This window comes from Mus caroli, chromosome X (assembly GCF_900094665.2).
Source record: "Mus caroli chromosome X, CAROLI_EIJ_v1.1, whole genome shotgun sequence".
Classification (NCBI taxonomy): domain Eukaryota; kingdom Metazoa; phylum Chordata; class Mammalia; order Rodentia; family Muridae; genus Mus; species Mus caroli.
In genome coordinates this window covers 67,134,428-67,146,827 of record NC_034589.1, presented here as the reverse complement: position 1 = coordinate 67,146,827, position 12,400 = coordinate 67,134,428, and the positions used below count along the sequence as shown (strand labels likewise).

At 42.6% G+C, this 12,400-nt stretch overlaps 1 protein-coding gene across 1 annotated transcript in view; it reads right to left on the bottom strand.

Moving 5' to 3' along the window:
* The window catches only part of Cnga2 (cyclic nucleotide gated channel alpha 2), an 18,036-nt gene extending 6,687 nt beyond the window's left edge, over nucleotides 1–11,349 (bottom strand). The window contains exons 1-2 of the mRNA XM_021153913.1: nucleotides 10,996–11,349; nucleotides 114–249 (exon numbers count right to left, since the gene is read on the bottom strand). Of these exons, the coding sequence (XP_021009572.1) occupies nucleotides 114–226 (113 nt within the window). The 5' untranslated portion in view covers nucleotides 227–249; nucleotides 10,996–11,349. The remainder of the gene's footprint in view (nucleotides 1–113; nucleotides 250–10,995) is intronic.
* Nucleotides 11,350–12,400: the final 1,051 nt, after the last annotated feature.

Sequence of the window (12,400 nt, the reverse complement as noted above, 5' to 3'; positions counted from 1 at the left end):
AGAGAGAGAGAGAGAGAGAGAGAGAAAGAAAGAAAGAAAGAAAGAAAGAAAGAAAGAAAGAAAGAAAGAAAGAAAGAAAGAAAACAAAACTCACCCAAATTCTGTGGACTCACCTGCTCCCTGCCCTGTGGTCATCTTTGCCATTGGCCTTGATAGAAGGAGGAGGAGGATGGTTATGGTTATTAGCTGGAGAGCTCTTCACACCATTGGATTTTTCCGTCATCATCCATGTACATCCAGGGCTCTCACCTGACAAAGCAATAACCAGTGGACTCTAGTACCCATAGAGAGCAGGGGAGCTAGAGGTGGACAAAGTGAGAATAGCATAGAACCAGTCCACTGGCCTTAGTAGTTCCCATGTCAAAAAATTCACTAAGGTGAAGTGAATACAGTAAAGAAAACTACATTATATAGTTTAGCACGGTTTAGATTTTAAATACCACACCAGAGTAAGTCTAATCATTTCCTTGGCCCTTACAACTTGAAGCAATGCTGAGTTCCATGGTTTCATATTGGTATAGAAATCATTATTCAGGAGATTATGAGGTTTGTTAAAACATGGGAGAGTTGACATATCCACAGAATAGAAGGCATGTCCACAACAGAGGCTGAGGAAAGAGCCAGCCACAAGTTAGAAAGAAGATTATGTACTACAGTGTCTCTTGCCACAGTCAGGAAGAATGGGGTCCAAGGGCCCCCTCAGAGTAGATTTCCTATTTTGAGGTTGATATATCGGTTGTCCACTAGATGTGGACAGATATGGTCAACGTGCTCCCAGATTTCTCATGGCTTCTACTGCTGGACTCACTACCTTTGACTTTACATTGCTGCAATTCTCAGACCCTAGAGAGTTGAGTAAGTCAAGATTCCCATAATGAAATCTGGGAGTGGGCAGGGGAAGGCTTGCCTTCATACTTGGATATGAAGGAAATACCAGGGAAGGTGGAATATCCTTCACAGTATAGAATCCTAACATTGTCATCATACAGCTGAAGCTCCACATAGAAATCAGGATGAGTGGGCAGCCCCATCCATCAACCGAGGGCCATGTCTAACCTCTGGATATGGTCTCTAAAGGTTCTTTCTCCCCTTTGTTGGGTATTTCAGCTAGTGTCATCCCTGTTGCCCAGAATTGCTCCTGTCTAAAGGAAATGCATGGACAAAGAGTGGAACAGAGATTGAAGGAAAGGCTATACAGAGACTGTTCCACCTGGGGATCTATCCATCTGCAGACACCAATCCCAGACACTATTGTGGATGCCAAGAAGTACTTGCTGACAGGAACCTGATATATCTATCCCCTGAGAGGCTCTGCCAGAGCCTGACAAACACAGAGGCAGATGCTCATAGCCAACCATTGAACTGAGCATGGAGTCCCCAATGGAGGAGTTAGGAGAAGGACTGAAGGAGCTGAAGGGGATTGCAACTCCATACAGAGAACAATATCAACTAACTGGACCACCCAGAGCTCCCAGAAACTAAACCACCAACCAAAGAGTATATATGGAGGGATCCATAGCTCCAGCAGCATATGTAGCAGAGGATGGCTTTACCTGACATCAATGGGAGGGGAGGCCCTTGGTCCTGTGGTGGCTTGATGCCCCAGCATAAGGGAATGGTAGGGTCAATGAGGCAGGAGTGGGTGGGTGGAGGAGCACCCTCATAGAAGCGGGGGGTGATAGGGGGCTGCTGAGGGAAACTGGAAAAGGGAATAACATTTGAAATGTAAATAAATAGAATAACCAATGGGGAAAAAAGAAATCAGTATGTGTAGAGCAATCTTTGTGCTGGCCTGGCCTGACTTAACACAACCTCTATTTTCCCCGTGAAGATCTTCCTTTTGTTACCCAGGAGATCTTGTGAGGACATCCATCCTCACAGGATGCTCTCTAGGTCATGCCTGAACCCCAGCACTTGCCCTCAACTATGACCTCTTTCCAGCCTCTTTCACTTCTTCCAGCATCTGAAGCAGTCACCATGGTGACGGCAGTCACGTCAAGCAGCCTCAGAGATGCTTTCCTGGTGCTCTCTGTGGGACTATGGCATCAGGATGCTAATGAGGATACCTGAGGGAAAGAAACCAGCATCCACAAGTACTTGCTTGGACCCTGGAGGCAGCAGACCATGGAGACAAAGATGTCCCAGGCAATGGAAACAAATCCAGGGTCACACACACTGATCAATTTCAGGACTGGTTGTGTTGAAGTGCAAGCTTGCAGATCAGAGGACACTATAACACATATTTTCCCTCTATGCTTTTGACATTAAAAAATATTCCTCCTCTGTGACTCCCTACAGTTTCTCTAACAGAAACAGGCCCTCCTATTTTTCTGACTCCCTTGTAACATCACCCAACCACATATGGCCTTTCATCAGAACTGTCTATTTAGGGGAATCAGAACAGCCAGCTAAACATTGTCTCAGCTCACACAGTTAGACAGGTTCTCAATGGCACACTCTGCAAAAAACATCATCTACTCCCAAGGCATTTGTTACCAACAGGCCTCTAATCACCTTCTATACCCATATCTTTAGTTGCCTGCTAACCAGTTCCTCTGAGGGACATCTGACCCTCAAAGCCCATATAACCAAAACCACATTTCCCACATGTGCTTATAAGTTAGCCACTTTTTCAGTTTGACAGTATCCTAACAGGGCTTTCTTTCTACCAAGTCACTGAAGTCAAAAATCTGTATTTCACCATAATTATTTGCTTCCTTGATGACATCCAAGCAGCATCTCTCAAGAGATGCTCCTTCAAAGTATCAAGCATCGGTTCATAATCTGCCAATGCTGCTTTCACCATGACTCCCAAATTTGGTTGCAATAAGCTCTTACAGGTCAGCACTCCCTGGGGTCTGGCCTGGACACTGTCAAAGTTTGCCTAGCAAGAAAGTTACTCTTATACAAACCCATTCTCATATCATGAATGGACAAGAATGGAGAATAGAGGCAGAGATCAAAATGGCTACAGCTATGCAAATATTCCAAGTAGCTGACCAAGAGAAAGACAAGGATAAGTACAGATAGAAGGCTCAAAAAAGCATGAGAAGAGAGTTCCTAGGGAAGACGATGTCTCAAGACCAGTGCCCAGTGGACTTCACAGAGATTCCATGCTTCTGGCCCCTGAGATGAGAGATGTAAGAAAAGCTGGGAAAAAAGATAAGTCCTTTGTTGGAAAACAATCAGAAGAGCATCAAGAAATTGTGTTTCAGGAGGTGATGAGTAGGGGGTGAGGGACAAGAGATAGAACTGTGACTATAATTGCAAGTCTGCAATCTTGGCTGAGAAAGGACAGAAACACAGTAAGAATGGGGTTGAAAAAGGTTCTCTTTGTGCTGCTATTGTTAAAATTTACTTTTGTGTTGCCATTTTTGTTGTTTTTTTTTACATCAAGGAGTTAACAAAGCAAGCTTAGCAGTTTTGAGAAAGGATTCAGTACGAAATTGATTTTTGTGTTTGAGACCAGTTCCACTAGAAGTAGAGCCCATGACAGTGGGTGTGTTAGGTGGGGTCAGGTGCCAGAAGAAATTAGATTAAATCTAGCAAGTTCATCAGGAAAGGCTACCAAAGGACAGTAAAGAAATAAAGTCCTGGCTGACTTAGGTGGAAGTGGAGTGTAGTGAGAAGAAATTCACTTCTGCAGACTCCAGCATTGTAAGTTAAGAGGGAGAGGACTCCACCTCCAGTGGTACCAGGTTGCCTTGACTACAAACTTTGGAGGAGGCAAGATTTGCAATAGAAATTAGTAAGAGAATTCAAAGGACTTTAAAGACAAAATGAAGCTTGGCAAGAAATACAACAGGCCACCTAGTTGCTGCAGAGAAAATAGCTGGACAGGGGATCTTGGTGAAAAGTGGGAACCCCAAGAAAAGTGCTTTCTAAACCTAGAATAAGGCACATTAATGCCATTTTCAAAAAAGCCCAATTTCAAACATGAACTCCTTCTGGGCCTCTTTTCATCTACTAGTTTGGTAGCTGAGTAACCAGGATTATATAGATAACAAACCTGGCAAAAGAAATTTCTTGAACTTTGGCTGAAAGTATTTCCAGAGTTTCTTCAGAGTGTGCATAGGGATGTGAAAGCCAGAAAGGCAGAGTCCAAATCCAACGTAAACCAAGGCTAAATGTTCTGGTACATAGCTCAGTAAAATACGAACTGCTGTTCAATTTTCTTATTCACTTATCTATCACACACCAGTCACCCACTGGGAGACAGTCACTGAGCTGGATGCTAAAGTGAGAGATGGTAGTCTAACAGAGTCTACAGGAACATCAGGGTTGCTCCCAGATGAACTATGGAGACAACAAAGGAACATGATCCATCTTATAAGTCATTCTCTGTTCATGTTCTATTCTATTTCTGAATAAAAGATCAGTAATTATTCTCTCTCCTTGAAATAATAAGCTCTCCTTGCCTCCTTCTTCCCTACCCTCTGTTTCCCCTGTTCTTTGAAGAGTTGCTCCCCTCTTCTCAACACTAAAGCTTCAGTTGTTGTGAGGTGGCTTTTAATATATCTGAATGGCAACAACTTGAAAACCTCTACTACCAGCTCAATATCTTTTCTGAACTTCAGTTTGATGGAAAGGTATCTCATGGTTAATATGTCTAGAATCAAGCTCTTGATCTTTCCCTCCAAACACTATCTTCCCACAGAAACCTGCATCTCAGAAAAGGCAAAGCCATTCTTCTAGTAACATGGATCCAAACCATTTGTGTTTTGACCATTCCTTTTACATTTGTTCCACTACACATTCAAAGCATACAGGCTCCATATTCTAAGCATCACCAGCTCACTATCTCTATCATGATTAATTTAATCCAAACTACCAACTTTTCTTAGTGCTTGGCATTGTAGACAATAAATTAATGAGTTTTAGGTAGTTGGTTGATTAATTGTTCCTTCATGCCTTCACTTTCTCTCTTATTTATTCACCTTATGCTTTTTTTTTTACATTAGATAGATATTTTAAAAGAATATATAGCATTTGTCTTGGGTAAGATGGAATAACAGAGCTTGAGTATATCCTCCAGGATGCAATAACCATACTTAGAAAAGAAAAGATATATAACAACATTTTGCACAACTTTAAACAGCAGGCAACAAATAGCAGTAATTCTTAGGAGGAAGGAAAGAAATAAAACAAGCCTTGTACTCAACACTCATTTTCCTTATGATCTTTTTGGGCCATAACATAGAGGGAGAAATGAAAGTAGACCTTAATGGATTTCCCTGGGTTGAGGGGAGAGCAGACTCCAAAGAGACCATAATAGCTAGGATCTGCAGAGCAGCATGTTGGAAGAAAAGACAGACAGACAGACAGACAGACACAGAGAAACGCATATAGAGAGACATAAACAGAGAGACATAGAGGGAAGGTTGTAAATTAGCTGAATATGTAATAGAGTCCCAGCTTAGTACATGTACCATTCTCCTAAATCCAAATATTACAGGTCTCAGTCTTCAGATGGGGAGTGATGTCACCTGTCAGATTGGAAAACCTAATTGTTTGTGGAGTCTTGGTTAGAATACCCAGAAGATCCTTGATCAGCAGTAAGGAATGTGTAGTCCCTACCATCGAGTAATGTGATACTATTGAAAACTCTTAAAAGTAAAACCCAAATGCACTACATTCTTCCCAAGCAACTAAAATGCATTTTTATAAAAAGCCCCCAAATATTATAACAATAGCTAGAAGAGTCAGGGACACACCTGCTCCCACTGTTAGGATTCCCAGGAAAACACCAAGCTAACAGCCATAGCATTTAGGCAGAGGACCCGATGAAGACCAATGCACACCCTGTGCTTGCTGCTTCAGCTTCTGTCAGCCAATGTGAGCTCTGCTTAGTTGATTTGTAGGGGCATGTTCTCCATGTTCCTCTCACTCCTGCAATCTTCCCTCCCCCTCTTCAATGGAGTTTCTCCAACTCTGGAGACTTCAGATTTAGACTCTCTCCACATAGTATCTGGCTATGTATTTCTGCACCTGCTCTCATCTGCTATCAGAGGAAGCCTCTTTGATGATGACTGGATAAGGCATCAATCAATAAGTATAGCACAATATTACTAAGAATAATTTTGCTGATTATTTTTGCCTTATCAAGCCTTGATATGGTGGAGTTGCTTCATCTTATTGTGTCTTGTTTTGTCCTAACTGTCTCTTCGAGGCCTGCTCTTTTCTGAAGAGGACGAAGAGTGGTAGTGGATCTGAAGGAGAAGGGAATTGGAGGGGAAACTGTGTGAGAGATGTACTATATGACAGAAGGATCTATTTTCAATATGTGTGTGCATGTGTATATATACATATATATTCCAACATTCAGTAAGATAAAAATTCACAATGTATTGTATCCACTTTAAAATGACAACATATGTCAATAATTTCCCCATACAAAGAAGTAAACAAGTTATTAATTGGCATAAGAACTGGTGAATTAACAGATAACACATTGAAAGTTGTTGCAGTTGCAATTGTATTATCTGTATTCAAAAAAATATGTTCTAATATGGAATATATGTTTAAAAATACTTGTTGGACTCTTAGAGATTTAAAATACAAATTATGGAATAAAAAACACCACAGTGGGATTTCAATGCTCATGGGTGTTTGGATCCAAAGCCCTATTGACATTAATATGATAATGCTTTGCAGGAAAGGTCTAGCACTGTAGTTGAATATAAACCATGCAGGTTCTCTCATATTCTTTAAACATTTTTAGAGTAATTATTCTATTTTATTTTATTTTATTTTATTTTATGTATATGGATGCTTTGCCTGCATGTATGTATATGCACCATGCTATACATGCCTGGTGACCACAGAGGTCAGAAGAAAGTGTTCCAGCCCCAGAAAGTGGAATTACAGATGGTTGTGAAATACTTCTGGGTATTGAAGCAAGATCCTCTACAAGAGCAACAAGTGATCTTAGTTGCTAAGCCATTTGTCCTGCCCCTTCCATATTCTTTAAACTGTTTCTAGATGCTTTATAAAAAGTCATGCAATGCCAGTGCTGCAAGAATCCACGAAAAGAGCAAATAAATATTAATAAAGCTGTGAGGCAAGCTCAGTGGCCTGCTGTAGGTGTCCATAGAGTTCTCAGAGGGTAAGAAGTTAAAGGAACAATTTGAAAAATAGTTTCCAAGTTTTTTTCAAACTTGATGGAGCTATAAATGTACAGATAGAAGCTCAATGGCATGTGTGTGTACTGTATGTGTGAGCATACACACATGCATTCACACACACCATAACGAAAACTACACCTAGGCAAGGTATAATTAAATTGTCCAAATTCATTGATAATGGCAAATGTTTTATTAGACATTTTCTTTATTTACATTTCAAATGCTATCCCCTTTCCTAATTTCCCCTCCAAAAATCCCCTATCTCCTCCCCTCCTTCTGCTCCCCAACCTGCCCACTCCTGCTTCCTGGCCCTGGCATTCCCCTATACTGGGGCATAGAGCCTTCATAGGACCAAGAGCTTCTCCTCAATAATGGGAAATTTTTAAAAGATAATTTGTGAAATAAGGTATATTAAAAACTGCCTAACAAGCATAAAAATAACATCATGTGTGTCCAAAAAGAGCTTCTCTGCTAAGCTTCAGGCTTCCCTTCCAACTTTCAATCAACAATTTTTATCTGGTTGACTGACTAAGCACGTACAGCCTTAGAAGCACTTGGTACTCAGGTTGAGAAGTGGAGATGAGACCAGAGAGGTGGCAGGGCCAGGCTGGGAGGTGACAGAGTGTGACATGGAACCCCAAAGGTATAATCCATCTCGTCCCAAGTCACAGTGAATTTGGTCACACCCCTCAGCTCTTTGATAAGCAGACATTTATGAGTAGTCAGGACTTCAAGATTTTTAACTGCCATCTTCAGGATGGCTTGACATGCAGCCTTCTCTGTAAAACGATGCCCAATCTCTTCCTCTATATCCCCAATTTTCTACCGAGTTTCCCAGGTCCAATAGTGAAGGCCACATCAAGACCATTGAAAACTACACATAGGCTAAGTACCCTTCATGTACTGTCTGGAGGCAAACAGCTTTACCCAGCGCTAGAACTGCCTCCTGCAAAACAGTCATGCACACTGGTAAAAGGAAGGGAGAACTCAGGAAGTGTGGCAGGAAGATAGGGAAGGATAGAGAGAGTGAGGCATAGAGACTAGAACTTGATGAGGTTCTGTGGACTCTCAGAAGACAGATTTTAGAGAATGGAAATGCTGATCATGAACCATGGGATAAGGGAAAGTAGTCATAATGTGTCTTCTGGAAGATTTCAAAAGAACCATTAGGTGACAAGATATCCCAGATTCTCTCACAGTCCAGCACACCATTATTTATAGTTCAAGTTCATACTGAGTCTAGCCAAAGATTTCCCACAATGTTTGTGATCTCTTCTGTAAAGAGGTCAACTCTAAGTCTTAGCTAGAAATTAGCCCCCAACTCCAGTCACTGTAATGGAAACGTCCTGAGTGGTGAGCAACAGACAGTATCAAGTGATGATTTACACTGTAAAGCAGTGGGGGCATCAGGACAAGTTGGCAAGCACAAAGCAAGAAGACCAAGAAGAAGCAATTCAGGATCAAGATCACACTTGCTGTGCATTTACCTTGTCCTAAGCCATTGACTTAAATCAATTTATGTAATCCTAAAGACAATCTCACTATACTGGTGTTATACTACCCACTATACAGATTCACAGCTAGACAATCTGGCTCTGAAAGCACATTCAGTCACAGGGCTAACTTGGAAAGTACATAATGCCAGGGAGTTGTTTAGTAGCAAGGGGAAAGCTAGGGCCAGAACTTTACAAAGGTAGAAGGCTCTTGAGGTTAACTTTTGAGGGTGGACCTAAAGTTGCTGCCACCCAGGAAGAACAGTTGTCTGGGGCTCACCTGTGAGGAGAGCCAGGAGAGCTGAGAGGAGGAGGAGGGTAAGTGAGGTATTCACTATGCCGGCCCACTGGACAGGCGGCCCATGATGTTGAGCCCGCCTTCATTTCCATTAGCTGTTCTGAGGCCAGACTCGAGACAATCCCTCTATGAAACTGACACTGCCTGACTGTTTACAGAGAATAAAACCCTCAGCACAGCACATAGGCTTTGTCAAAGAGTTCAACTGAGCAAATGCAGTTGTAGCTTATTCCTTTAACAAGCAGCTGGTACTTCTATCGTAGGATTCTTTGGTATCAGAAATGTGTGTCTGGTCTGCCTTTTTCAAGACATACATCGTACATTTAAAGTAAAAAATGAGACACCTAGCACCAGCTATGCACAGTCCTTCCCAAAGGGGACCCCAGCAATTGGATTTTTTTCTGAAAACCTTATCCTCATATCCACAGGTACTTACAGGCTGTATATGTCTCCTGAGAATAGACAATGGGCCCCTGAACAATGTATATCCATACCTGATATGACCCTGTATTTCTGAGATCAAGTTCCTGTCTTACCTCTCTGCTGTCTCAGCTGAGAAAAAGCTCATGTTTCCTCACAAGCCACCAATCCAGAAACTTACCCATTATCTTTGATACCTCCTGCAAAACTCCTAAATCTTGCTTATTCTACTGCTGGAATCTCTCTCCTCTTCCCCACCCATCCTGACTACTTGCTACCTCAGGGGGTTTATCTGCACCCTTGGCATAGAATTTTTCTCCTTGTTTCTCTACATTTAGGCATTCAGATCCCAAGATTTTCCCTTTCTCCACCTGTTCTGACAGGTGAGTTGGTATGTGCACACCTGGGCTCAACTATTACCCTCAGTTTGAAAGCCATGCAGAAAAACTTCACCCTAAAAAGAAGCCTTTAAAATTGGGGACATTTCTGTTCCATTTAGCCTATTTCACTTAAACTTATTTCAGTTACAATCACACAATAGAAACCTGATATATAGTAGATGAATGAAAGAGTGAATGGGTTAAAGAATGACTGAATGAATTCCCTAAACTTGATCTGCACTTTTCTAATTCCACATCTTGTCTCATGCCTACTTTGCTTCACATCTATATTATAAACTTAATATCTCCTAATCATGACCTAAGATGTACTTGCTTTTGATCTACCACAGTTGAACCTCAACTTGAACTTACAGAAATGTGCCATGAAAGCTCCCTGAAGGAGGCAGCCACTAACAAGTAGAAGAAAGGGTCTAGGGGTCCTGTTGACTGGAAGTCTAGGAATAAAAGCATTCTCTTATTGCTTCAGTCTAATGCAGATGGGACCTACACATCCTTTCCTGGACTCAGGTAGAAGGCCAAAACAAAGAGACTGAGCATGCAGCAGCCTTCAAAGTCTGTTCCTGCCCTAGGCCTATGGCTTGACTCAAGAACCTTCCTTGAATCAGAAGGTCCAGCAGATGCATGGTCCAACTGACAGAGAGTCTTGTACCCAAGTCTGGGGAGCCTGAGATTTGTGCTTTAATCTAAGGATTTATTAGGCAGGCCTGAGTGACCCTCCACGAGCCAAAGTAAAGGCTGAAATCCCAGCAGTATTACTGCATCATGTGACCCCTCCCCTTACCATGGCACAAACAGCAACAGAGCTCCAAGCTTTACATTCCCCATGTTCTAAAGCTTGGAAGCCTAGAAATGCTATAGGCTAGACAGACAGATGAGAAATGTATTGTAGGAAGATATATAGGCTCCATACTCTCCTGTAAAGACCATGCCTAGCAAAGCTTTCTGTCATCCTCTTCATTGTCTTCCTGTTAGATAACTAAGTTTGTGTCTCAGGGAAAGTCTGGTGTGACATATCTTGCCACCACCCTCCTAGGGGACCAAATATTTCACCTGGCTGCTTTGATAGGGGTCAAATTTTTCCCTGAGTAGCCAGTTACCTCTGCCCTCTTGTGGAGCCACACACAAGAGTGCCCTTGTCAATCACACTTTTAAGGTCTGCAGGTTTTATCTTCATGAGTTCCAGCCCTGACTTCCATAGAAGCCCCCAATCCATGGGCACAGAAAAGTTGCTCCCCCCCACACACACCCACTTCGCTCACCAGTCAGATGGTTTCAGAGTCCTGGGGCCAAAGTCAGCATCTGTTGTTCTGTCCACAACAGCTCCAATCAAATAGAAGGTCTTGGGAGCTCATGAGCGCTGAAACCTGTGGAGAGTTCTTGCTTCTTCTGTTGCCCAGCCAGGGAAGGTTCTCTGAGACCTGAACAAACAGCAGCAGCCTCCCAATCAGAGATTTACCCTACGTTGTCTGATACCAGCCCAGGGAGCCAACAGAGGACCAATGGAGCACATAACCACAGCTAAGTGAGCTTGAGAGCCTAGTACAGGGTGCCCCTGTCCCTTAGAGAAGCTGTCTTCAATGTAGTCTGTGCACACGGTGGCTATCAACAACTGTGGACTAGATACTAGGCTGCCTGTCTGTGGAAGCTGCTTGTCTGGCCCCTCCCAAGCTCCCCAAGGGACTCTCCCTTGCACAGAGCAGGTACAAAGCTTTCTATCTAGAGACTGAGCACTGCAAGCTCATGGCCACCTAACCACTGCCTTAAAGTGCTGACAGTGTTCCAAGCTGCCCACCTTACGGGAGGCTAAATCAGGGAAAAATCTGAGAGAGAAAAAGAGAAACCAGCCAGAGAGGGGAAATTCAATGGAGTTAGCAAGTAAACCTTTGACTCCTTTTCAAGAGATCAGGAGTCTAAGATGTTCCTAGGTGTGCTAGGTCCCCACCCTATGCCTTCCACTCCCCACAACCCATTCTATTTTTCCCCTTCTTCCCCCAGCTGCTAAGAGGCCAACCTGGGAAAGAAATGTTGCAATATAGAGTTTCAGCTTTTGTTCAAGGCTGGCTGTGACTGGGAATCAGACTAGTAAGGAGGGCCCTGCTGGGAGCCTTCAGTTTCCAGACCTGCCCAGGTGGTTTTTGGATGACTAGGCTCTTTCAAATTGGGCGACCATGAAATCTCTAACTGATTTCCAGATATTAAAGCCTAATGCAAACACAGACACACATAAACTCTGCATGGAACATCATGGAGAGTTTGCAGGACAAACTTGAAGCCAAGTGGAAGAGCTTGGCAGGAGGAGTTAAGGGCTAATGTCTACCTTTATTCAGGAGACTATATTCATGCATGGCATTTACAATTGAATATTTTGAAAATGCACATGGATGTCACATAGTGAAGTATGCACAGAACACTTGTAGTTAGAATGAACGTTCTTTAGTGGAGGCTTTTGCATAGAAATTGCTCCTTAAAGACCAAATGTATAACCTATAACCTTGGACAAAATTGTTCTCTGGGGACACTAATGGACCTTCTACCAGCACTTTCCATCTGCTGGGCATCTGTGATGCAGAAGACAGTGAAAACTAGGCCCTAAACCCCCACAAGCTACCAGGCAGTAAGATGCTGCTATATTCCTCTAATCCAAGGTCTAGGTAGTATGAAAGA